General features: G+C 54.0%; 1 protein-coding gene across 1 annotated transcript in view; it reads left to right on the forward strand.

The window, feature by feature from the left end:
• PXN (paxillin) overlaps positions 1-26,034 on the forward strand; it is a 45,904-nt gene that overhangs the window by 9,685 nt on the left and 10,185 nt on the right. The window contains 4 exon segments of the mRNA XM_044389898.3: positions 23,950-24,176; positions 24,481-24,596; positions 24,976-25,112; positions 25,210-25,411. Coding sequence (XP_044245833.3) covers positions 23,950-24,176; positions 24,481-24,596; positions 24,976-25,112; positions 25,210-25,411 — 682 coding nt within the window.

Below are 26,034 nucleotides of genomic sequence, written 5' to 3' on the forward strand. Positions count from 1 at the left end.
TCCTTGGAATAATCCAGACATTGCTTTGGGGCCTTGGCTTTCTCTGTCACCTCTCCACTTCACCAGTCCGCTGCCTGTGTTTGCTGTGGCCTTGGCGGCAAACATTTATTTATTTTTAATTTTTAAATTTTTTTACTTTTTTCCAGTGTTAAATAGTAGTGGGTAGAGAGGACAGGTGGCAAATATTTAGTGCCCATGAGCCTGGTTGACCATTCAGCTGGGTCTGAGGGAAGAATCAGACTTGGGTTATCTCCTGGGAGGATGTGATTTGGGACCCTCAGGACCCTGTGGGGTAGAGAGCTTGGGGGTACAGCTCTCCAGGTGAAATGATTGTCCCCTTAGTGCTGGTGGTGTTAAATTTGGTTTTAGTTATAAGACCTTGCATTTCCCCAGAGCCTCTTTGGTGGCTTTGAGGAGAAAGTGGCTGGGGAAGGAGGTCGTTCCGTGGCTTGGTTTATACTAATTGCTCATCTAACACTTAACATTTGAGAGCTGCCACAGAGAGCAGCCCTGAGATCCCTTTCAGCGCTGGGCTTTTTCTAGAACCACAGGCCTTCCTATGGTCAAGGAAGGCCGTGAAGGGGGCTCCATGACATCTCTAAAGACTCACAGGATGGGTCTAGGCCACTGAGGCTCCCAGTAGCAGTAAAGAAAGGGAGAGTGTGGTTTTCTGGACCCTAAACCGAGGTTTTTGTCACTTGAGTGAGCCCAGCTAATAGCAAGAAGCTGGCCCAGTGGCTGGGCGGCCCTGCCTGCCTCTGTGCCTTTTTAGGGGCAGTGGGTCTGTTAGGTCAAGCCTGAGCCCTGTGGGGAGGTAGAAGTGGCTCAGAGAGTCCTGGCCAGGCTTTTCCTCACTCGCTGTTTCCAGGAACATTCCTCTTCCTTAGGTGGAAATGGGAGTGTCCCATAGCCTGCACTCGGTTTCCTCTGGATTTGCCATCCCCCACCCTTGGACTCCTGGCCTGCTGACCCACTGGAGTGGTTTCTCATCACTGCTGAAGTCCAGGATAGCCAAGTCGGGCTGGCTTGAGTCTGGGGTGGGCTTGAAGGAGAGGCTGTGTCTCAAGAGACCCGACGTGGCTACCCTGCTGGGCTTGGTTGGTCACATGTTGGCTGTCTTGGCCCCGTGAGTGGATGTGTGGCTTCCTCACCCTTCCTTAGTAGAGGCAGCCTCGCCGCACCATTGGGGTGAGCTGCTGGGTAGCGGGGTGGCCTCATTTCCTCCCTGCCTTACCAGCTCAGATGGCCTCTTCCTCCGTGTCCTGAACTTTCCAAGAATTTCTGCCCCTTTTCTCTCTTTGGAGGTCACTACTTGAAGTCTTTTTGCCTGCCTGAGGCAGCCACACCGGAAACAAGCTGGGTAAAGAAGAGAAGTGTCACCTGGAGGCGGTTGTCACAGCTTCCCGTGGTCACTTGTGGTCATCTGCTTCCAAACATCCTGTTTGTGCCCCGAGAGCAGCAGGAACGCTGACCTGGAGACAGCTGTTCTCTGCCTGACCTCGTTCAGAGGCACCAGGGGTGTCACAGTCCATCTGTCCCCCCGGGACCCTTGGTTTGCTGATCACTGGCTGTTGATGGTGTGGCTGGTGGCAGCTCCTTTTGGCATCTCTGGCTTGGACGTCATCTCTGCTCTGCCCGTCCTCTTCTCCCTTGCTTCTTCCGCCTGGGAGATTTGTCCTCTGAAATGTTCTGTTGGGTGTGATGAGTCAGCGCTCCCCTTTCTGTGGTTCTGGACCCATCCCGTCTTCCTTAGTTGCCTCCCTACACTGACAGAGCTGGAGGTCTTAGGATATCCCCTGCAGGTGTGGGTGGGGGGTCTCCAGCCCATCACCTTCCTCAGTCAGAGTGACGCACTTTTCATAAGTTTATATATTGAACTTTTATCAAAGACTGCAATTGCACAAGGAGTTTTGAGGCTTTTTAAAACATTGAAAATAACAGCGTAAAAACATTTGAAAATCACCAGGGTCAATCCACGCGTGTTCTAGTTGGACAGACTGAGGCCCTGTGAGGAGAAAGCACTTGCCCAGAACACTGAGTAGCAGAGCAGTGCTTTTTCTTCTTTCTTACCCTTTTTAAAAAAAATATTTTATTCATTTATTTGACAGAGAGAGAGCGTGCACAAGCGGGGGGAGCAGCAGGCAGAGGGAGAGGGAGAAGCAGGCTCCCTGTTCAATCCCAAGACCCAGAGATCATGGCTCGAGCTGAAGGCAGACTCCCAACCGACTGAGCCACCCAGGCACCCCTTTCTTACCTTTTTTGAGGAATATGTAGGGTCCTGGTTTTCTTCATTTCTTGAACTACACACCTGCCACAGTGTAGCCTCAAGCTTCCTTTTCTCTAGGGACCTTTCTCATGTCATTTTGTATCTGATACTGTTTGTTACTTTTGTAAAAAGGTTTTAATGTCAAAAAGATACATGCTTATTACAAAAATTTTCAGGAGGCATAAGAGAGAAAAATCCTTTGTCCTTTCCCCACCAGGGGTAACTGGTAACTGTTGTTACAGTTCGGTGTGTATCTTTCCCAACCATTTTCTGTACATTTGCAAATATGTAAGCATCCAAATGATATAGATACTCTTCTTTCACTTTTTTTTTTTAAACTAAAGTGAAATTCACATAACATACAATTGACCATTTTATTTTATTATTTTTTTTAATTAAAGATTTTATTTATTTGAGAGAGAGATAGAGCACAAGCAGGGGGTGTGGCAGAGGGAGAGGAGAAGCAGACTCCCCACTGAGTGTGGAGCCCGATGTGAGGCTTGAGCTCACGACTCTGAGCTCATGACCTGAGATCAAGAGTCGAATGCTTAACCCACTGAGCCACCCAGCGGCCCCTAGAACATTTTCATCACCGCCAGGGGACTCCCTGTACCCATTCAGCAGTCTTCCCCCCCCTTAGTACCTCCCCCAGCCCCCAGGCGATCACTAGTCCACTTTCTGTGGATTTGCCTATTCTGGGTGTTTCACGTAAGTGGAATCTTACGGCGTGTGGCCTTTTGTGATTTACGTCTTTCATTCAGCATACTGTTTTTGAAGTTCATCCATGTTGTAGCATGAATCAATACTTCATTCCTTTTTATGGCTGAGTAATATTACATTGTATGGGTGTACCGCATTTTGTTTATTCATTTGTCAGTGGATGGACATTTGGGTGGTTTCCACATTTTGGCTCTGGTGAATAGTGCTGCTATGACCGTTTGTGTTCAAGTTTTTATTTGCGTACCTGTTTTCAGTTCTTTTTGGTTTATATCTCTTCACTGCTTTTAAAGTTTATTTTTCTGTATTGTTGTAAATGCCTAATAAAAGGACTAATCATATTCATGTTACTTTTTTATTTTTATTTTTTTGAGGGGAGGGAGAGAGAGAATCTTTTTTTTTTTTTTTTTAGGAGAGAGAGTGTGTGTGTGTTTGTGTGTGTTGGGGGGGTCAAAGGGACAGAAGGAGAGAGAGAATTTTAACAGTCTCCACACCCAGAGCAGAGCCCCACACAGGCTCAATCTTACCACCCTGAGATCATGACCTGAGAGGAAATCAGGGGTCGGCCACTTAACCGACTGAGCCACCCAGGCGCCCCATGTTACTTTTAATATTTAACTGTCTTTTTACTAATTATCAGTTATACATGTTCACTGTAAAAAATTTGAAAACTACAAAGGTGTCTGGCTGGCTCAGTCAGTAGAGCATATGACCCTTGATCTCAGGGTTGTAAGTTTGAGCCCCACGTTGGGTGTGGAGCCTTCTTAAAGAAAAAAAAAAAAAAAGCTGCCGAGATGCACAAAGAAGGAAGTGATGAAAACTCACAGAGATAATCAGAGAGAACTAAATATGCCTTCCTTGCATATTTTCCCATCCCAACCACTCTATAATATGAAGTCAGTATTCTTGTAGATGCCAGGGCTCAAGCCCAGTGAGGGAAGGGATTGGCCTGAGGGGGATTGTTGGTAGTGGTGGAGCCAGGGCTGGAATCTAGAGACTCCTTTAGCCCACGGTGTCCCATCCAGCCCCTTTGACTAGACTCCGTTCTTTTTTTCTTTCTTTTTTTTTTTTTTTTTGGGTTTTATGTATATATGTATTTATGTATCTATGTATTTGTCAGAGAGAGAGCGCAGGCACAAGCAGGGGGAGCGGCAGGGGCAGAGGGAGAAGCAGGCTCCCTGCTGAGCAACGACCCCCCGCCCCCATGTGGGTCTCGATCCCAGGACCCTGGGATCATGACCTGAGTTGAAGGCAGACGCTTAACCAACTGAGCCACCCAGACATCCCCTTTTTCCTTTCCATTCTGTCCATTTTTCCTTCATCTAGTTTGAAGCTCTGTTATCAGATGTGTATGCATTTGGGACTGTTAAATGTTCAGGATGAATTAACCTTTTATCGTTTTGAAATGTCTTTTTTTATCTCTGGTAACATTCTTGCTTGGACGTCTACCTTATCGGGTAATAACAGAACCAATCCAACTTTCTTGGTATTAGTGTGGTATACATTTCTCCATTGTTTTTTGCGAAGCAAACTGGTAAGAACTGTTTATCTGTGTCTTTGTAATTAAAGTGTTTCGTATAGATAGCATCTATGAAATCTTGCACTTTTATCCAGTCATACAATCTCTACCTTTTAATTGAGGTAGAGATTTAATTGATTTAATTATGTAGATTTTTCTAACATTTATAGTAATTATCAATATGATCGGGTTTATTGTTTTTTGGGTTTTTTAAAATTTTTATTTATTTATTTATTTTTTGGTGGGCAACAAAGCAAAGTTTATTGAGCGATAGCAAAGTGATGGTACAAAGCTCCCAAGGAGGGAGGGGACCCGAGAGGGTTGCCCAGTATGATTGGATTTAAATCTACCATTTTGCCATGTTTTCTATTTATACCATCTGATTGATTGATTGATTGATTGATTGATTTCAAGTAAGCTCTATGCCCAACATGGGGCTTGAACTTACAACCCCAAGATCAAGAGTCAGATGGTCTGCCTGCTGAGCCAGCCAGGTGCCCCTATACCGTCTGTTCTTTATTCTCCTTTTCCTGCTTTCTTTTGGATTCGTTGAGTATTTTTTTAGGATTCCATTGACTCTCCACTGTTGGCTTATTTAGCCATACTTTGTTGGTTTAACCTTTTTAGAGGTTGCTGTTTGGTATAACTCATCACAGTCTACCGTCAGGTCATGTAATATCATTTCACATACGATGTAAGACCTGACAACGGTATATTTCCATTTCCCTTCCTTGTCCTTTGTGTTACTGATGTCCTAAGTTTTATTTCTATATGTATTATAAAGCTCACACTATATTGTTAGGCAAATTTCCTTTCTGGTACTCTCTGTTCCTTGGTAAAAAGGGCTTTTTAAAATCGAAGGAAATTAATAAAGAAATGTTTGCAAAACATTTCTTCAAACATTTCTTTTTTCCTCCTCCCTCTCGCTTTTCAAAAACGTGTCCTTCTCCAGCTAGTTTTCCCTGCCTGTGGAGCTTCCCTCGGCATCACTATCTGCTCGATACGCTTTGTGGTTCCGCTCCTCTGTGGCTCGGTCATGACGATCAGTGATGCTATCAGCCACTCCAGGCTCCAGAGCCCATAGCTGGTGTTGCTAACACGTTCCAGTGGCACCCGTTTCAGAAAACCCTCACATTCCAGCTTATGTCTCCTGCCTCCCCTGACCCATGGGGAGGGGTGTGACACGATCGGCCTCGTGCTGGGGCTGCCATTCTCCCTTTTCTTTCTTGCCCTGTGGCTTGCTAATGCCCCTCCTCCTCTTCCTCCAGCACCAAGTGAAAGTGTCCCCTCGTCCCAGGTCCTGACTCTGCCTGGTTTACACAGACTCCCTCCAGGTGCCTCCCTCCTGGGAGCCAGCCCCCTCACTGACTCGCCTTCCCCCACCTACGGAGGAAGCTAGACAGGCCACACAGTGAGTTTAAACCTTAAGTACCCACAAAGGGCTGCTGTGTCCGGCCACAAAATCTTGTGGAGTGTTCTTTTTTCTTTTTTTTCTTTAAGGGTGAGAATGGTGCTGTTTGGGGAGGTGGTGGTAACTAGATCACCGTAGAGGGAAATTTCCTGGGTTAGAAGAATAGAGTGGCTTGGGCCCTGTGCGCATGCGTCGCTCACCCTTCCCATGCTTTTCATGTAGTGAGTGCTCCTGGAGGGCCAGAAGCAGCACAGATTGAAGTGGTGAGGCAGATCTCTTCGTGTGGGCTTGGCAGGGTCATTCATTCGTTTAGCACTTGTCCGTGGAGCTCCTGTTATGGTCTAGGCTCTGCTCAACGTGAGGAGGTGAAAATGGGTAAAGACACACTTCTTGTCCTCGCTGAGCTCTCACAGGCTGGTGGGACATATACACTCAGGCAGATGTTCTTACCAGTTGGATACATGCTTTCATAGGGGAAGTGCATGGTGTTTTGGGAACTCAAAGGAGAGGGGCCTTGAACCCTGTGCAGGGAATGTGGTCGGGGAGGGCTTCCTGGAGGAAATGGTACCCTAAGCTTACTCTTTGTTGTGTGTTTATTTTAATTGGCGTGTTGACATTTATAAAAGGCCCGAACCTTCATCCTTTAAATAGATACCATTCCATAATAAGATTTGGGAATTTCTTATAAAAGGGCCCCATCATAAAAACCACACATTCCTTTTTGTTATGTAGGCAAAGCAGATCTTTTTTATCCTCGTGTTGTAGAAGAGGAAGCTGAAGTGTGATGAGTCTCAAGGGATACAAAAGGCTTGAGCGTGGTAAAGAAGATAGGAGGGTGGTCTAGGCTCAGGGAACAGCCGGTGCAGAGGGCTGGAGGAAGGAGGCTTTTGCGTGTGTGCTGCGTTTATTGGCTATGATTTGGCACCCTGTGCCCTCCCAGTTGATCTTACAGACTAATCGAACAGCCTGAGCTGCCAGGCCCAGAACAGTCACTAGCCTTTGCTTCCTCAGTGGGATGATCTTATGGGGTGGCCTTGGTATGACAGCTGAGGTGGGGCCATCTCTGAGACTTCTTTTATTCTCTGGGCAGATGTTGAGCTCTCTCTGTGCTGGGGCCTTGGGCCAGTTCGGAACGACATTTCCCCGAGAGTTTGGGGCCTGAGATTTCATCCTGGGCCCACTGGCCCCAGTGGTGAGCCCATGTGCTCACGTGGCAGGAAGGACCTGGTTCCTGTGATAGCGCGCTTGGCCTGGGCCCTCCTCCGGTAGGAGGCTGTTGGGGGATGGAGCTACCTTTGTATTTGGATTTCAGGGCGGACTTCACCAAAAAGAGTGGGCCAAGGAAGGGAGCCCATAGTTTTACTGGGCACTCTGAGGACCCCCAGAGCAGACTGCCTGTAGTTTACAGCGCCCGCTTGTTTGCAAAGGAAAAGCAAACTGGAGAGGCAATGCTGTATCATTTCCTAAATAGCTACCTTCTGGGCCCCTACGAGATTCGTGTGATGTGGCCAAGGGAAAAGAAAGTCCCAGGCCCCGTGTCCTGCCTGTCCTCGATTGCTGACCCTTCCATGCTTCTTCTTGGCCTCGCCCCGCTCTTGCTCCTCCTCCAGTCCGGCAGTCTCATCGGTTGGATGTTCTGTCCTCCCACAGGAAACAAACGTGGGATGCCTTTGTTCCTCCCTCTTTCGCCATAGCCACCCAGTTGCCAGGTCTCGTTGATTTTACCTACTTTTATCTAGAGCATTCCTCCAGTCAAGCCGCCCTCTCTCCCCCTTCTCTCTTGCACACACTGAGTGATCCAAACGCAAGCCTGGTCCTGCCTTCCCTGTTCTCTGCTGACGGTCTTGCGTGGCTTGCCCTTCTAAGTCCAGACTCTGTAACAGGCCCTGGGTCCTTGACTCCGCTTCCACCAAGCTGAGACTTGTACTCTGAGCTCCAGCCCCTTCTGTCTGCCAGGCTGTTTCTCACCTCTGCCTCTGCTCCTCCGTCTGCCTGGAAGGCGCCTCCTTCCTTCTCTCCCTGCTTGGATTATGATGGTCTCCCGCTAGTTAACGCTCCCTGGGGATAGACACTGTGTCTCCGTTTCTGCAGTGCTCAGCATGGCACCTGTGCATAGCACTTGTTCATGGACATTATTGGGGCCACCGCTGATAAAGATGAGGTGGCGCCCAGGGAGAGGGATGGAGGGACTGGAGGAGGCAGGTGGGACAGGGATGCAGAACTCACCCATTTTCAGTGTTAGCCTTGGATACCCAAGTGGGGCTTCCCCTGCCCATTTTGTGCCTTCTGACTGGTGGCATCTTTACTGGAGAGGAGCGTGTGTGCTGCCTGGGTCAGTGCCCAGCAAGGCCCCTTCGGGAAGAAATGCCGGTCATCTGGGATTGAAGGAGAGCTGAGGCTGCTTCAGCCCCAGGCAGTCAGACTTGTCTTCCAAGGACCTGACAGTGAGTTGCAGGTGCAGAGCGGCCACTGTCAGCCCTTGTTTCTTGCAGTGGTTTCACCTTTGTGGATTCCTGACCCCTTTGGACCATGACTATTATGAACCGTCTCCCAAGAGTAATGCTGTGGGGACGTGCACAAGACGTGTGTGTAATTTCACATGTTCTGCACATCCCTGAGAGGGTTATCCGTGGGTGTCAGGTTCAGACCTCCGGGGTAAGGTTAAGCTCCTTTGCTGTGGGGGCTCTCCACCTCTCTTGCCCTAGAAGGGGGAATGAGGAGTCCCTTTGCCCCATAAGTGGGGTGCTGAATGGCGTCAGCAGGAGGAGGGGGGATGCAGGCCAGTGCAGGCCGCATGGAACAGGCAAGCACTTGTCACGCCTGACACTCAGGCCCCTGGAGCAAGTCCAGGGCGGGCTTGTGTCGGTGCTTCTCCAAAGGCTGAGCTCTCTGGGCGAGTTAGAAGTTAGAGCCCTTAGATGGGCATGTGCAGCAGGGACTACCTCGGCCCATCCCAGGCCTCCTTCCTCAGAGCTTGGATTGTTAGGAACAGATGGCATCGTGGCGCTGGAAGGTTGGACTTTGGACCAAACTCCCAGGAGGACCAGCAGTGAGTACCTTCTTCCTGTTGGCTTTGTGCACGGAGCTCCCATGCCCTGAGCACAGGGCACTCCAGATGCTCCCACTTGGCAAGTCCTTGAACTCGGGGATGGCTCTGAAGCTAGGGAGAGAGATCACAGTTTTGGTTGGGTCCTGCACAAGCCTGTCAGCTTTTTAGCCAAGATCTCCTTGTTGTCAGAGACCAGTGATCGGTCCTGGTGTATTAACAGCTGGATCCCGGGGGTCTGTGTGGTGGAGTTGGGCTGCCCGCCTGACACCTTTCAGAGCACCTTCTCTGCGATCGCTCATGGCTTGTAGTGCTGGGTGCGGTCTCGCACCTGCTCAGGTGGGACAGTCAGGGATGTCAGCTTTGTGGGTGGGACAGCCCCTCGGCCCCTATCTGTCAGCAGCTATCACCTGGTGAGGTAGGCATGAAGGATATGTACGGATCGTGTGCTTGTGATATGCCAGATAGGCTTTCTGTTCATTATCTGAGTTCTTCCTCCAAGGTGCTCGAGTGAGGCTTGGGGATTCCACAGTCCCGAATGATGTAAGGGGGTGTTTTTACGCCCCTTCTGTAGATAAGGGAACTGGGCTCAAAGAGGTGCTGTGCTAGCAAGGGGCAGAGCTAGGACTTGAACTGAAGTTGTTCAGCTGCAAAACCCACACTATGTTGTGTTGCAAGCTCACATACCTGCTGAGGCCAGGCAGGTGCTGTGTGTGCATGAAGCCAAAGGAGGAAGCTGGATTTCATGCTGCAGCCAGTGCTGGCCCTGCAGGAGAGGAGACCAGTATTGCTTGCTCTTCTGACTGCTCCCAGAAAGCCAGAAATCCTGGCTTTCAAGTGAAATCTCTCGATTTCCTAAGACAAACTCGGATTTCTTAAAAAGCATAACCACATTCATCGGGGATTGGGGTTGCAGCCTGCAGGCCCTGGGCTGGTGGCCTTTGCTGTATTCTCTGTTGTCTCCCTGAGCCCCCCTTCCCCCTCATCCCAGAAGGAGAAGGATCAGAGTTCATTGCTGAAAGAGATCTTGGAAGATTTATTTGGGCCAACCCTTAGCCATTTATGATGCCTGTTTCACCAGAAAGATAGGGAGGTGTAGAAAGGGAAGGAACTGTGAAATCTGCATTCGAGAGCCCATGCTCGTGGGCCAGAACAGTTCGGGCCTTGCCTACCAGATCCTGGGGTGCCTGTTTCCCACCTCTAGAGGCCACTGGCACTTCTTGTCTGCTATTCCACGCTGAGCTGCTCATGGCTCCAAGGGTGGCATGTCCCCTGAGATCTTCCCTCAGAGGACCTGGACACCAGGGGAGAGTGCTGTGGCCGCTGTGTGCCTGGGTTTTAAGATTGGTCCCTGTCACGTGGAAGCTGGAGTTATTGTTCGTAGTCTGTGACGTTTGACCCCTCTCATCTCTCTTCCTACTTCAACTAGGTTTGGAGTAAGAATGTGGAATGGGGTCAGGCGCCCCATTTGCTTGCAGGCACCCCCCCCACCCAACCAAGGGACAGTGACCATGGAGGAAGACACCGCAGTCTGGGGCACAACAGGGTGGGGTGGGTAGGGACCGAGGCTTCTACTTTTTTTTTTTTTTTTTTAAGATTTTATTTATTTATTTGACAGAGACAGCCAGCGAGAGAGGGAACACAAGCAGGGGGAGTGGGAGAGGAAGAAGCAGGCTCCTAGCGGAGGAGCCTGATGTGGGGCTCGATCCCATAACGCCAGGATCACGCCCTGAGCCGAAGGCAGACGCTTAACCGTTGTGCCACCCAGGCGCCCCGAGGCTTCTACTTTTGAAAAGGAGAAACAGTGGTGTGAGAGAAGGCAGTGAGAGGGTGGTGTTTGATCACTCGCTGACTTGCTTGGTGACCACTTCCTTTCTGGCTATGGAGGTAGACAGGAGGAAAGGCAACAGCCTTCACTGGCAGGCTTGTTTAGATCAGAGGTTGTCAGGTCAACCGTGAGGTTTCCAGACACTTGTTGGGGTGCAGAAGCACAGGATTTCTCGCCACACCCATCCTTGGGAGGTTTAGACCAGGGCAGCGGTAACCCCTGGTGCATGGCACACCAAGAGGCTCAGAGCAGGCGCTGCGAGTGAGGGACAATGGGGTTCGATGCTCCTGGGTCATGCTGGCCTGCCCCCTGCCTGTCCCAGGTGGCCTTCCCTTTGGCCCCTCAGAGTGAAAAAGCATTCCCTGGCAACCCTGTAGAGCCTAACGTCCGGTGGAGTGAATGATACAAATGGTCCACCTGAGCGGTCACCCACATCTTCCCCTCAGAGCGTTGTTTCTATTAGAAGACATTCCCTATGGTTCAGATCCAACGTCCAAACAAACTTCTGGAATATTCTGTGTATGTACATTGGAGACTTCCTGTGTGATGTTTTGGGCATTATGGCCGGGCACTGCTGTTGCCATCTGTCCTGACTCTGCTGGGTTGGATTCCCAAGACCTCAGAGTGTCTCCTGCAATAAATTCCAAATCAGCACTGAGGTGGGTACCTGCGCCTCCTCCCCATCAATCTGCTGGTGTAACCAGCTGGGCCTGGTGGAGGGAGGCCAGCCACGCTAAGTCAGGCTGGAGCCCTGGGACCCTCTCTGCCGCATGAGCCCCAGGGCTCAGAGACTTGGTGTCCACTTGGTCGTTGTCTCAGCTCTGGGGTTGCTGGGCTTCTTGCAGGCAGACTGCAGGGTCTTACTTTGGTTCTGTTCCCACCCTGTCCTACCCCTCTGCACCTTCGTGGCCCTGCATGTGAGCTCTGCCAGCGAGGCCGAAAGCCCAGAGGTCTCCCTGGACGCTTTTTGTTTCTGGAAAGTCCATCTTTCCCGCCTTCTTTTCTGTTGTGGTTTCCCAGTGTGACTCTGGTTAGCCAAAGCTGGGAGGACTGTGGCCTGCATCTGCTCCCTCCCCGTCCAGGACGAGGCTGATTTCCTGATGTGGAGAGTTGGCAAGGAGCTGGGCTTCCAGAGAAGCTTGTCTTGCCCTCCTCAGGACAATGGCTGGAGGCATCCTTCCTTTGAAGATTAGTGACACCATCCCACCAAGGCACGCTACCTGCGAGTGTGGAAGGCTCTGGAGGGGCTAAGATAGGACTTAGGGCTTCTGTGAGTGCGAGGGGCTCTCCCTAGGCCATCTATCCTCTTACTTAGGACGTGCCAACCATCAGTTGTGACCCCAGTGGCCAAATAGCCTCTGGAGAGCTTTGTCTTGCCCAGAATGAAGCAGACGACTTCCAAAATTTGTGAGACCACAAAGACTAGGGCTGGATGGCATGAACCCTCTAGGGAAGTGAAAGTATCATTGGGGATCAGCTGGGGACCACGGGGGCAGCTGGCTCTGTCTCTCTCTCTCCCATCTGCCCCTTCTTCTCAGAGCTCTTGACCATCTCAGAGAGTGGTTCCAACATTTGTTCCACCAGGACACACCCTACAGGTGACACTTAGGGCAGATGAGGCTCACATGCTGCCCATCCTTCTTCTTGAGGGCGCACCTGGGACTCTGTGCACTTCCCAGCTCTTTCTCTTAAGAAAGCAGATCGAGGGGCTCTTGGGTGGTCCAGTCGGTTAAGTCTCTGCCTTTGGCTCAGATCCCATCTCGGGGTCCTGGGATCGAGCCCTGCATCTGGCTCCCTGCTCAGCGGGGAGCCTGCTTCTCCCTCTCCCTCTGCGCTCCCCCTGCTTATGCTCTTTCTCTGTCTCTCTCTCTCTCTGTCAAATAAATAAATCTTAAAAAAAAAAAAAAAGATTGAAAACACGTGGGTGGGACTGACAGTCATGGAGTAGTCTTGAACCCACTTCAGTTTATTTTCTAAACTTAAAAGCAAATCAGTTGCAAATGTCAGTAGTTTATGAGGGTGAGCCGAGGAGGGCTGGGGAGCACCCCTCACAGCTAAGAGCCAGCTTGAGAACTAGTGTGAGGCCGGCTCCTGACTTGGGCTTGTGTTTCCCTGGTGTGCTAGTGCATTCCACACCCTCTTGCCGCCAGTGGGAAGTGGGAACAGCATTTACAGACAGAGGAAGGAAGCTGGGGCCTGCCACTTTTTTGCTGGGAAGAGTTAAGTGCCTGGGTAAGACATGGGGCTATCTGTTAAAGGAAGACCTGGGCAGCTCAGTCAATCAGGCATCTGTCTGACTCTTGGTTTCGGCTCAGGTTGTGATCTCTGGGTTATGGGATCAGCCCTGCATGGGGCTCTGCGCTCAGCGCGGGGTCTGCTTGTCTCTCTCTCTCTCTCTCTCTCTCTCTCTCCATCCCTCCCTCCCTCTCGCTCTCCCTTCGCCCCTTCCCCCACTTGCATGCACTGTCTCTCTTTCAAGTAGAATCTTTTTTAAAAAATATTTTTTATTTATTAGAAAAAATGAGGGGGGGGCAGAAGGTGAAGGAGACTCCGCACTGAGCAGGGAGCCTGATGTGGGGCTCGATCCCAGGACCCTGAAATCATGACCTGAGCCGAAGGCAGATGGTTCACCGACTGAGCCACCCAGGCACCCCTCAAATAAGTAAAATCTTTTTTTTTTTTTTTTTAAGATTTTATTTATTTATTCGACAGAGATAGAGACAGCCAGCGAGAGGGGGAACACAAGCAGGGGGAGTGGGAGAGGAAGCCTGATGTGGGGCTCGATCCCATAACGCCGGGATCACGCCCTGAGCCGAAGGCAGACGCTTAACTGCTGTGCCACCCAGGTGCCCCCAAATAAGTAAAATCTTAAAGGAAGACCTGGGTTGACTTTGGGTTGCAGAGTCTACACCAGATGTCTGTCCGTCCCTCAGTTGGCTATTTAGCAAGTTCCGTGGAGCCCTGAGCAGCTGTCTCCTGATGATTCTCGTGCTGCCTTTGCCTGTTTCTGGTGGGGGCAGAGGAGCCACTGATCTGCGTGTGCCCCCCAAACAAATGGCCCAGGCTCCTCCCTCTCATCCAGGTAAGAAGGCTGCCTGGCAGAGAGGACAGAGGTCAGGGCTCGGGCCAGCCCCGTCTTGCATCATGCCACTCAGATCTGGCAGTGGTCAGTGCGGCCTGGGAGGGAAACACTCTGGCGGGTGAGCCCAGCAGCTCCTTAGCCTAGACCGCTGCGCTCCAGCCTTCTCTGAGTTCTTGAGCTCTGAGGGCCACCGCCAGGGGCTCCACAGCGGCTCAGGACCCTGCCTAACACTGCGGTGGGGGAAGAGCACGGGAGACCAAGAGCAAGGGCCCCGTGAGGAGGCACCGGTGGAGCAGCACCCCGTGGCCAGCCTGTTTGGATTGCAAGAGGGGCTCCGGAGACTGCTTTGGAAGCAGGGCAGTGGGGGCAGGCCGAACAAGGGATGGCTCCTCTCCTGGTGGGCTGTCATGGGAAGAACAGGGATGAGCTCTTGGAGTCAGGCAGAGCTGCCCTCTGCGGGGACTCGCTTGCGTGCAGAGCACACTCACTAGACATCTCGGAGCCTCTTTGTCTTTATCTGTAAGAAGGGGTTGTGTTGTGAGGCCAGTAGGGATTACTCCTCTCCCCCTCCTCCTGTCGGAGCTTCTTCCCGGCCCTGTGGCCCTGCCTTTGGGTTCCTTTGTGGAGCTCTGCTGGGTTTGGAGCCTTGGTGGCCGGAGCAAAGGCTCCTCTGTCCTGGGCTTGCTCCTCTGGGAGTTCAGAGGCTGAGAGCTTCTGTGGAGCTTGGGCAGCTCCTTCTGTTGTCGCTATTCCAGGTTCAAAGCCACAGGGCTCTCAGACAGCTGTGACTTCCCGGCAGGCCGTAGAGCTGGCGTGGGGGGGGGGGGGGGCGGGCGGTGCTGGAGCCCTGCAGCTTCTCCCTTGCCTCTGTCCTTGCTAGGAGAGTGAGTCGGAGGCTTCTGGGCTCAGCTGATGTACTCTGAGGAGGACTTGGAATGAACCCCAGGCACGGAGGGGTGAGGTCAGTGGTTTGCTCAGCAAGGAGGCCTGAGTTAGGGACGGGCCTGTCATAGCTCCCAAGATTCCTGGCCGCTGTCCCTGGCTCCACCTCTGCCCCTCCCACCCTTAAGGGAGATGAAAACCAGAGATGTGGGTTTATCTACGGAGCGTGCCCTCTGTGTCACAGTGGGAGGGCAGAGGAGGTCCTCCCCAGCCACCACGGTGGCTTTCGCATGCTTTGTCATTGATTCCTCACCATGTGTTCTCTGGGTTATCTGAGTAGCTGAAGCCAGAGTGATCTGGTTAAATTGCCACCCAGGCTGGTGAGTGGTGGACTCAACCATCTGCCTCGCTACTCTACTGGGTGAGGGGGGGCTTCTTTCCCCTCTGCCACACTGCCCAGCAGATTGGGATGCCAGAGGGTGTACAAAGAGCTATGTGACTGTCCCCACTCCCAATGCCACTAGAGCAGCCAAATTTGTGGTATGGACAGGGGTGGCTTTATGTGTGGACAGTGGTGGCTTTGTGGTCCTGCTTAAAATTGTTCAAAGTCCCAAGTGCACGTGCGAAGAGTCTCTTTGAAGCCTCACTTTTTATCTTATAACTCATTTGCATTTTTGCCTTTGGCTTCATATGGTAGCCTTGCTTGCTTTAGGGCAATGGTTTAAATTTCTTTCTCCTGAGTAAATTTGAGCCTCAGAATGTATTTATCCTGAGGTGGTTCCTGTGCCTCTGGCCTCCATGTGTCCCCTGAGGGGTATGGATATCCTGGTAGAAGATTGGGGGGAGGCATGTTTAGTATGGTGCATATTGGCATACAGCTGGGGAAAGGGAAGAGGGGGCCCAGTTTGTCTAGAGAGGCAGGTTGCAGTAAGTATGCTCCAGAAGGAGGTGGAAGCTCGTTTGGGGCCATATTCTGAGAAGCTCAAGAGTGCCATCCCCAGGGCTTCTGATTTTATCCTGCAGGCAGGGAGGGCCATTCGTGCCTGAGCATTGTGTCCCCCCTTGCTTGGCACACATCTCCTTACTGCAGGAGAGGCTCATGATGGTATTTGTGCTGTGGATCTATCCAGAGGGAAGTGAGTTCCTGCCCCAGGAACATAGGATGTGTGGTCTAGGGGGCAAGGCGGCACACACCAAAAAGGGGGTTCCAAGAAGTGTTCATACTGCTGGTGTCTGCTGAAAGGGTCAGAGTTGGGGAACCTGGGCAGGGGGCTGCAGGCAAGGCTGAGAAGGGGCTGAGCCTGGATTTGGATGCTGGTCTAAGCTGTCGATGAAAAGAAAGGAAGCCAGTAATGAGAGAAGCACCCGGGAAGGAAGACTTAATGTGCCGGTGAAGTGTGGGAGCCGGGGAGGGCTGCAGCTCTTAGGGTTGCTGTCAGAAAACCCGAAAGGCAGGAGGGAGAGAGCTGAATTTGTTTGGGAAATACCCCAAGTGCCCGAGATCAGGAAGCGTCAGCCCATTTTGTGACCACCTTGAGCTGTGTTCATTGATCAGAACTCGACTGGCAAAGAGTGGGTAGCTAGGGCTGTCAAGTGCACAAACATCGCGAAGACCACGGCTCACCCCTGCAACAGGCAAACTTTTGAACTTTCTGTTCGGGTCTCTGTAGGGCAGATGACTCACTTCTGAGCCCCTCCTAACCTCTGGTGGTGATTAGCGGGGCTGAGAGGCCCAAGGAGCCGCCCTGCCCTGCAACAGAAACCCACGACTGGCCTCCAAGAAGAGCCTGTTTGCGGGAGTGGATTGGAGTGGGTGTGGCAGAGCTGAGAAAATTACCAGTACCAGAGCCGGTACCTGGATTTGAGGCTCTTTTTGTACGTAAATCCGCGTTGAAGGAACTGTGGGATGGGCCTGGAGTTGGGCCTTAGCCTGACCTTAAAAAGTGCTGTCTCTGGATGACCCTAAGAGGTGAATGAAATCTGACCAATGGGATGCGTCCACGGTGATTCTGGGACCTCTGGGGGAGGGCGGGGCCTACTGATCCCAGACAGAGGGATGAATGACCGACAACAGAAAAGAGACTGCTGTCTGGCCAGCCTGGACCTGCTCCTGGGCCGGCAGGGAGGTGTGAAGGGTAAATCTGGGCACCTCCTCCCGTTTGCTACCACCTGGGGAAGTCTCAGTAGCAGCCAGGGGCCCAATCAGTATGGGGGGGGGCCCTGTGTGGGCACCTGGTGCACATGGGGCCTGGCGCCCTTGGGCTTCTGCCCGGAGGAGCTCCGGGGAACTTCTGGAATGGCCTTTCTGCCTTTATTCTCTCGAGTCTCCGGTTACCTGTGCTCTGTGGCCTTGGGCACAAGCCAGGCACCCAATAAAGGTGACCCAGCCGGCACACTCATGTTGTGTCAGCCCCTGCAAGGAAGGGCTCCTCGGCAGACAGGAAACCACCCTCCCTGGCATGTGGGAAGCCCAGGGTAGAAATGCCACACCCAGAGGGCCACCTCCCAGCTTTCCGGGCAGCAGATTGGAAGACTCCGGCCTGCCCCCCTGGTTTCCCATGTGTCACCCCCAGCCCACACTTCCTCTAGGGCTGAGACAGTAAAATGGCAGTTCCTGTTGAGTGAGGCATGAGTCAGCGAAGGAGAAGGGTGGCTAAGTCTTCATAACCTCCAGGCACGGCTATGAAATATTTAAATGACACTACAGTATTGATTGTTTCTCATCCATCCCCTTAGGGAAAGTAGTTCCTGTCTGGGATTCAGATAATAGCAATGCCTTGGATTTAGACAAACTCCAAAGAGCCGGAGATGCTATCTAAGTCTTACCTGAAACTGTGTTTTCTCCTCCCTAGAGTTTGCTCCCGGGCATGGGGACAGATTGGGTTCTGCCCATTTTACAGACAGAGAAGATGACCCATGTGGGTTGTTCCACGTGCTGCTAGGCACCCAGCTGTCTGGGCCTGGAATCCTTGTGTCCTGGTTCCTACTCTGCACTGGCTTTTCTCTGCTCACTGCTCCCTCCCCATCTTCCTCCTCCTCCTCACAGCCCCTGTCATTCTGGCTTCTGGGGAGAGGTATCAAGCAAGATCGACAAGGCCCCTGCTCTCCAGGGCTTAATTCTTGGAGAGGAGACAGGGAGAGGGACTGGACCCAAATTGGCAGGGAAGGCCCCTCCAGGAGATTGACCTCCTAGTCAGTGTCCAGGCCCTGTGGGTCCCTGGGCCTGGTGGGGGCAGAGGGGGCTGGCCTAATTGTGGATTGGCCCTTACTGGTCACAGATCTGCCTTTCCTCCAACGGCAGTTATCAGGATAAATATACCCAGCTCCCCATTCCTGGGGAGTTACTCACTGAATAAAAGTACCCCGCTGTGGATTAGATTACCTCTGCTCTAACTGCTCGTGTGCTCAGGGCTGGGGGAAGGGGGACCCGCCTTCTTGTCCGGCTTCCTTCCTAATCTGGAAGAGTCTCAGCAAAGGGGCTGAGATGAGACCATCCCTGAGGAGCTGGTCCTGCTGTTTACATAGCTCCTTCCTTAGGAAGGGCTGAGCCCGCTCACTGCTTGGATCCCTGAGCTTGGGCAGCTTCTCCTCTGACACTTGAGGCCACCGGGCCTGAGCTGAAACTTCCCTTGCCCTGCCCAGAGTTCTGAATCCAGCAGGGTAGACAGGCCTAAGACCGGGCCTCTCTAGGACTTGTGGGAAGGGGGCTGAGCCGCTGCTGTCTCTCTGAGAATCCGATCTCATATTAAATGGCAGGGATGGACAGCTGGCCCTGGACTGTGGGGAAGGCCCCTGCGCTATGGCAGCCCCTTGCCTCCTGTGCTGGAACTCTCAGGGTGGTGCTTGCTGCTCCTTCCTTCTGCTTGTCAGCTCCCAAAGAGACTGTGCCAGCCCCTGCCCTGGGGTGACGAAAGCGGAGTTAAGGCCCGCAGAAGGAAGGTGGGTGAGTGGAGTCTTGAAAAGGAAAAGATTGAGTTCTAACTGCGGGCTTTCCTGGGCCAGTCCTCAAGAATACAAGGCATTTTGAGGTGGGGTCTTCTGAAGGCTGAAGGACCCCACCTCTTCTAGTTCAGCCCAGAGCCTCCGATGGAGGAGTGGGTGTGGAGACCTGGAGACCTGGTGGGGAGGCCTCTCCAGGGTGGCTTTCTTTTCCCCAGAATGGTGCCCCTAACCGCTGGTCCTGTATTGCAGCCTCCTTTGCGTCAGGACTGGGATAGGAAGAGGAGGCGCTTTCTCTTGCCCCTCCAGGGCTAACCATCTCTCTGGGAGCCAGCTCCCCCAGGCTAGCAATTTACTGAGTGTGCTCTCTTCCAGGGACAGTGCTAAGCAAGCACCGTGTATCCGTTTTCTCATGATATTCCTTGCTCCCGTGAGTAAAATGGTGACATTCCCGTCAGACAGACAAGAAAACTGAGGCACAAGAACCGTTAAGCAGCCTAGCTGAGCAGCTTGGCCACTGAGCAGAGTCTGTGTGACTCAGAGTTCCGCCTGTGCAAGTTCTAACATCTAGTGTCTTTAGAGCCTGGGAGGAGAGAATGGAGTAGTCCTGGGTCCTCCATCACCCACACCCCCGCCCCCAACTTGAGGGATCCTGGTGGATAGACCTTTATCTCTTGGCACCTGCCCAGCTCTGGTCTTGACAGTCTTTATCACACACTCAGGAGTGGCCAAGGCTTGGATAGGAGGAAGCCAGGCTTGTGAAAGAGTCTAACTTGTTTTTATACTTCATTGGGGGTGGAGGTGGAAGGGGTTCATTGCGTTTCTTTAACTTATTATAGGGTGTCATGTGTCAGTGGGTCAGCCTAGGTCCCCAGAACCGCAGTCTGGGGGACATGAGGAGGGCTAAGATGCCCCTGTCCTGCATCCCCAGGCTGGTTTGGGAATGTCAGGGGCGCAACTGTGGCTTGCATCCTGGAATGCAGGCAGACCGGCCCTCTACCCCTCCCCCCCTGGGCAGCCATCCGGGACGTCTGAGTCTTAACCCCATCAACCCCCTCACTCCCCTCGCGGGACTGCAGACCCCGAGGCTCCCGCCCCCACCCCACCTCCCACCGCCCGCCTAGCCTGCAGGATTACGTTCGGCGGGTCACTGGGGCCCGGGAAAGGGCCTATTCGTCTCGGCCTGGCCGGGTGCACCCCGCCCGCTCAGGCCGCCTGCCCCCCCTCCCCCAAGCGGCCTGCGGGCCCGAGGGCGCCCCCGATCTGAGCGGCTGCTTGGGCCCAGGCCCGGCTGCGGGGTGGGGACGGGGGGCGCCCGCCGGCGCTGTGTCTGCAGAGGGGCGCGCGTCCCTGTGGGTCTCCGGAGCCCTGCGAGGCTGCGTCACTCTTCCGTCGTGCTTTCAAATATTCGTGTGCCCCAGGCACGGGTGGGAGGTTTGCAGACACCTCGTGCTCCTCTCGTAGCTGCTCCGTCCCTCCAGCTCACCGAGCTTTCTCGGGATTGAAACTTCCCCAGGGAGCCCATGGCCGGGGGCTCCCGGGTCTTCCCCGGCTCGAAAATTCCGTGGTTGCGCGAGTTTACCTTCGGTTACTGTACCCGCCGCTGGGAGCAGACGGGCCAATAGCGCCCTCTGGCGGGAAGCCGCGGACGGGCCGCACCCCTTCCTCGCCAGGGCAGAGCTGGGTGTCCTTTGCCCCTGGTGGGCTGGAGACTTTGCACCAAGCCTTCCATCCCCTCCCCCACCTATCTGGAGAGCAGAACCCCTCCCCCTGGCACACACATTGAATGGTCTCACCCAGAGACTTCCACTTTCCCTCTTGTGTGGGTGGAAGTGCAGGGACATGCATCAGCTGGCCCAGAGAGGCAAAAAGCCTGCACCCTCCAGGGTAGTTTCTTCCAGAAAAGGGATGGGAAGCCCTAGGGAGAGCTTCCTTCCGTAGAGTGGCTTGGGTGGTCCTGGTGGCTCTGACTTGTCTGCAAGGTTTCAGGCTTGGACCCAGAAACTTAGTGCAGAAATGTTCAGGACGTTTAGAGCCTTCCCTAGCTTGGAGGAAGGAGGCCCCCCCCCCCGCACCCCCCTTGCTTCCGGTACTGCCACTGTGTATCTGGAGTGTATCCTACAAGGGAGGGGGACGGTGTCCATTCTTCTTTGGGGTTTGTGTAGACGGACTCTGATCCTGGCTGTCGGGTATTTAGAGCTAGGTACTAGGCAGTAGGTGTAGCTGAAAACTGGAGGACCCACCCATGGGGTGCTGCTTGTAAGTGGACTCCTGTGAGCAGTCTTCCCTCTGCCGCCTCTGTTGACTCAAGCAGGGGAGGAGTTTGCTGAGCTTGCAAGGAGACTTTGGCCCGTTACCATTTTGCAGGCTTTGGGGACATAGTGGCCTTCTGCACCCATAGGAATCCAAAGTAGAGGCCAGAGGCCTCCTTGGCTGCCTCCTATATTCCTGGCTCCCTTCCCTGAGGCATTTGTGGGGGGGCTTTGGGGAGACAGTGGCACCAAGTCCTGTGCAGTCACTGAGCAATGACTAAGGGTGCAGGGAGAGAAGGAAGCTACACCAGAGGCCCCCTGGCTCGTGCATGTGCTCTCTCGCACTCAGGCAGACACACGTTTGATGTGCTTTTCCCCTGGCGTCCACACACGCTTCACTCTGAATATTACTTTATTACTTCGCTCTTCTCACGAGGATTGCCCTTGTCATGTCTTACCCAGATCCTGCCCATAGAAGATGGTACTTTGCATCCAACTTGACCTCCTTGGAGGAAGGTGTTTTTCAGAATTTCACAAAACGAATAAGATCTGGCGTTTGCAGCTTCCCATGTACTGTAGCATGTGCTGTTCCGTGTAGACCTCACGCCAATACCGTGAGGTGGGAATTACGAACCCCACCTTGCCGGGACAGCTGAGGCTTGGGGAAGCAAAAGGATTGGCTGTGTGGCCGCAGAGAGTCGGTAGAGGAGCTAGGACTTGAACTCCTGGGATCTTTTGTTTCTGTCTCCCTAAGATTGCTCCTTCTGACCAACAGATGTATTGGTGTTTAAAAGACCCCAGTGAAATTGTAAACCGGACTTCTCTTCGAGTCTGGGGGAGGGGGAGGGGATTGGAGGCAGAGGGCAGCGGAAACCCTCACTCGGAGGGTCTGGTGGGAGAGGTTAACCATTTGTCTTCTGAGTATTTGGAGCCTGAGAGACCTGAGTTCAGATCCTGGCTGTGTCCCGTCTGCCAGCGTTGGCATTATGGGCACGTGACTCTGCCTCTCTCTGCCTCACTTGTACCCTCCGTGCTAGTGTTGCTGTGAGGAGGAAGGGAAGGAACACAGGGTCAAGCTCCTGGTGGGCAGTCAAGCTTGGCAGCTACTCCTGTTATTCCCACCGGGGCTGAACATGCTGCCTGCTCTGGGGAGCCCTGTGGGGTTTTCTAGCCAGCTCTGCCTTTGGTGGAAAAGGGGAGACCCTGTCCGTGCTGAATTGGGCCCAGGGGAAGTGGGGTGCTGTGTGAAGCCAAGGCAGCAGGTGCGGCCGTTCAGAGGCCACTGAGATTGGCCCTGGACACGGGTTTCTTTTCTGTTATTACCTAGGCACACACTGACTGTGTCTAGTTCTGCTTTGTTAGAGACAGGAAGCCAGACTCTTCTAGAGGATCTGGAGGGGGAGGGGGCTGCAGGAGCTGACTTGCCTCGGAAGTCAGGAGACCCTTGTGCCGGGCTGTTGGCCCCAGGGTCCTGGGCCTTGTGACAGGCTCCCCCTCTGAGCAGCTGGGTAGGAGCTGGGGGTAGGTGTGGCCAGCTTTGGGTGTGGGAGGGCAGGCAGGCTGCTGGGAGGTGTGGGCCCCCCTTGCTTCCTTCCCTCCACCGAGCAGGGGTGGGGTTGGGGACAGGGCTGTGAGGAAGGATCAGCCAGGGCCCCGATATTCAGGAAGTTGTACTGTTTAAATGTGGCATCATGTTGTGATCACAGCAGACTCTTGCACGCCAGATTTTTGGAGCTTGGGGCTACTGAAGAGCCAGACAGTCCTGTCTCTAACTGGCTTTGTGATCTGGGCAGGTTCCAGCGCCTCTTGAAGCCCCTTTCCCCATCTGTAAAGGGAGGATCAGAATGCCAGCTTTATCCAGTATCAGGATTAACGGAGAGACCCCATACATGCAGTGCTTAGCGTGCTGCCTGTTACTAGTGATTGGCAGTAGACACAGCCATCACATTCTCATAAATAATATCCTAAGGGCCAGGGACTGAGCATTCCTGACCCCCAGCAGGTCGGCAGGAAAGTGAGAGTGAGATCAAGTCCTTGAATATGGTAGGAATGAGGGTGTGGTGTTGGGGCCAGGCTCTCTGAGCTATGGGGCTGTTGAGGGTCTCAGGAGGGGAGGATTGAAGTTGAGGGGCTGTCAGCAGTTCCTACTCCTGCCCCTCCAGATATTCCCTTGTCTGGAGACTGGGGAGATCCAGGGCCCCCCTGTTGGCTGCCCGGTGCCAGGGTAATGGAAGCTTGCACTCAATTCGGCTCCCTTCTGCTGTTAAAAGCAGAGTAGCGGGGCCCTGGAGCCTCTGGGGCCAGGCTGCTTGCCAGGCTTCCACAGAAACAGCCTACGGGGCAGTCCTGCCCCCTGCTCGGCTGAGGGGGTGGGGAACACTGCACCAGCCTCGACCCAGCCCCCACCTCCCCACGTACCTCACCCTGTAGCCCAGGGCCTCGGGAGGAGCACGGAGCCTGGGGTTTTGCTTCTACCTGGTCAGAAAGACAGGTACCATACCCCAGGGACTGCTCCAGTTGGATGAGGGGAGGTTGCTGAGAAAGCCCAAGCTCCTGGAATTTAAGTGGGACCTGGCACTGGCTGGGCCCCTCCCTGTGACGTGGGGCCCCTCCCGCCCATTCTCTCCGCCTTGCCCTGTGCAGTCAGAGTGCCGAGTTCCAGGCAGGCATTTCTGACTTCCAGCCAGCCAGCTGCACAGCCCTGTCGGGAGGGAACGCAGGTGCCCAAGTGCCAGAGGTAGGAGAGCCCCAAGGGCCGCGCAGGAGCCTCCACAGCACCTTCAGCCGTGGGCTGGGGAGACGAGGTCAGTTTTAGAAGCTGGCTCTTAGCCAGGCTGGTCTGGGCTGATAGCTTCCTGCCCTGGGGCTGGTTCTTTCTCCCAGGGGTGGGGCAGGTGCTCAGAAGTGATTAACTCTTGGGTGCAGCAGCCAGGGAGGGCACTGCCACTGGACAGTGTGTTCCCAGGATCCCTGGTTCCTACCAGCTCTCTTCGTGTTCTCTCTGCAGACGCCCTGCTGGCAGACTTGGAGTCCACCACCTCCCACATCTCCAAACGGCCCGTGTTCTTGCCCGAGGAGACCCCCTACTCATACCCAACTGGAAACCACACATACCAGGAGATTGCCGTGCCACCCCCTATCCCGCCGCCCCCGTCCAGTGAGGCCCTCAATGGCACGATCCTTGACCCCTTAGACCAGTGGCAGCCCAGTGCCTCCCGATTCATCCACCAGCAGGTAAGGTGGGGACAGGGGCCGGGAAGACAGGGAACCGAGTCTTTGGGGCAGCAGGAGCTTGTCTGGCAGCAGCCTGGGGAGCCAGGGGAGGAATGGGATCCGGGCGATGGGGAGAGGGGCTGGGAAACGTCCAGGTCTCCCAGATGCCATGTGAGGGGACACGTGACCAAGTGTTAATCACCTGTCTCCTGGCCGGAGTGTGGAAATTCCCTGGTGAGACTGTGAGCCGGAGCCTCCTGGGGGTGACTCGGGCTGTTCCTGTTCCTCCCCTCGGGGGAGGCTCTGAGCATTCTGTTCCCTGCAGCCTCAGTCCCCGTCACCCGTGTACGACTCCGGTGCCAAAACTTCCAGTGCCTCCGTCCCTCAGGACGGCACAGGCCCTCCGTGTTCCCGAGCCGGTGAGGAAGAGCACGTCTACAGGTACTGACGCAGCCCTCCGTGCGCTCCTTCCCCTCCTGCTTGGAAGGTCTGAGGCCAGGGGTCAGGCCTGGCAACGGCATGCAGAAGGCCCCGAGGCTCCTGGCCAGCTCGTACTGCCTTGGGCTGGCCCGGTGGCCTTAGTGCTGCCGTCTCCATACGGTAGATACAGTAGCAGGGTTGGGTTGTCACGTCACCCTGTATCGTTGAGGAACTGAGGCAAGACTTCCTTCTTCCCCTCTTCTCACCACATCCCTTCTCCACTCTCCCCTCTCTTGCTGGGGGAGACTTCACACCTGCTCCATCTTATCTCCGGGAGGTCTTGGGGGGGCTGTCAAAGCTGGGGGGCACCTCTCACTACGGCCTCCCCTGTGCCTCTCAGTTTTCCCAATAAGCAGAAGTCGGCCGAGCCTTCACCCACGGTGATGAGCTCCTCCCTGGGCAGCAACCTTTCTGAACTTGACCGCCTGCTGCTGGAACTGAACGCGGTGCAGCATAACCCCCCAGGCTTCTCTGCAGGTAGGACTGGCCCCCTGGCCCCCCTGGGCCTACCTGCTGGCCTCTGGATCCCCAGAGGGATCAGGGCTGAGCAGCCTTTCTCTCTCGCTCTTCCAAGATGAGGCCAACTCGAGCCCCCCGCTGCCTGGGGCTCTGAGCCCCCACTATGGCATCCCGGAGAATAACAGCCCACTGGGGGGCAAAGCCGGGCCTCTGACGAAAGAGAAGCCCAAGCGGAATGGGGGCCGCGGGCTGGAGGACGTGCGGCCCAGCGTGGAGAGTCTCTTGGATGAACTGGAGAGCTCCGTGCCCAGCCCCGTGTGAGTCTCACTGGCCTTTCCCGGGCAGGGGAGGTCTCGCCCAGCCCGCGCTGTGCTCCAGTGTCTGTCCGCTTGGGCCAGTTGTCACCCATTCCCTTCTGAGGGCCTGTTGTTTGCCAGGCCCTGGACCAGGCACTGGGGGGTTTGTGGAAGCTCATGGACACCTTCCCTGCCTTCATTGAGCCCCCACCCATCAGAAAAGGTGACATCGTGCACGCAGAGGGTGCCAGCAGCTAAGTGGCAGGGGTCGGAGCCACACTCCAAGGGTTCCTTACTGAGTGTTGTCTCTCAAGCCTTAGTTTTCCTGTCTATAAAATGGGATAAAGGGATATAGGATAATGGCAATAAGACCACCTACCTTGATGGGATGAGACCCCATAATACATGTAAAGTATCTGGAATGGTTTCTGGCTCCGAGCACATAACACACATGGTTGGTGGTTCCTAAACGTTAGCCCTTCTTGGTGTTACTGTGTTGTTGGAACAATCTCACAGGTACATAGGGTGTTGTGGGAGTGGGTACACGTGGTGCTTGGGCTTGTTTAACAGGGAAGCTCGAACTCGGGCGAGGAGGGCCAGAGATGTCCTCCTGAGAAAGGGGCTGGTCGAGCTGCCCTCTTCTC

Source organism: Ursus arctos, unplaced genomic scaffold, assembly GCF_023065955.2.
Source record: "Ursus arctos isolate Adak ecotype North America unplaced genomic scaffold, UrsArc2.0 scaffold_34, whole genome shotgun sequence".
Lineage (NCBI taxonomy): Eukaryota > Metazoa > Chordata > Mammalia > Carnivora > Ursidae > Ursus > Ursus arctos.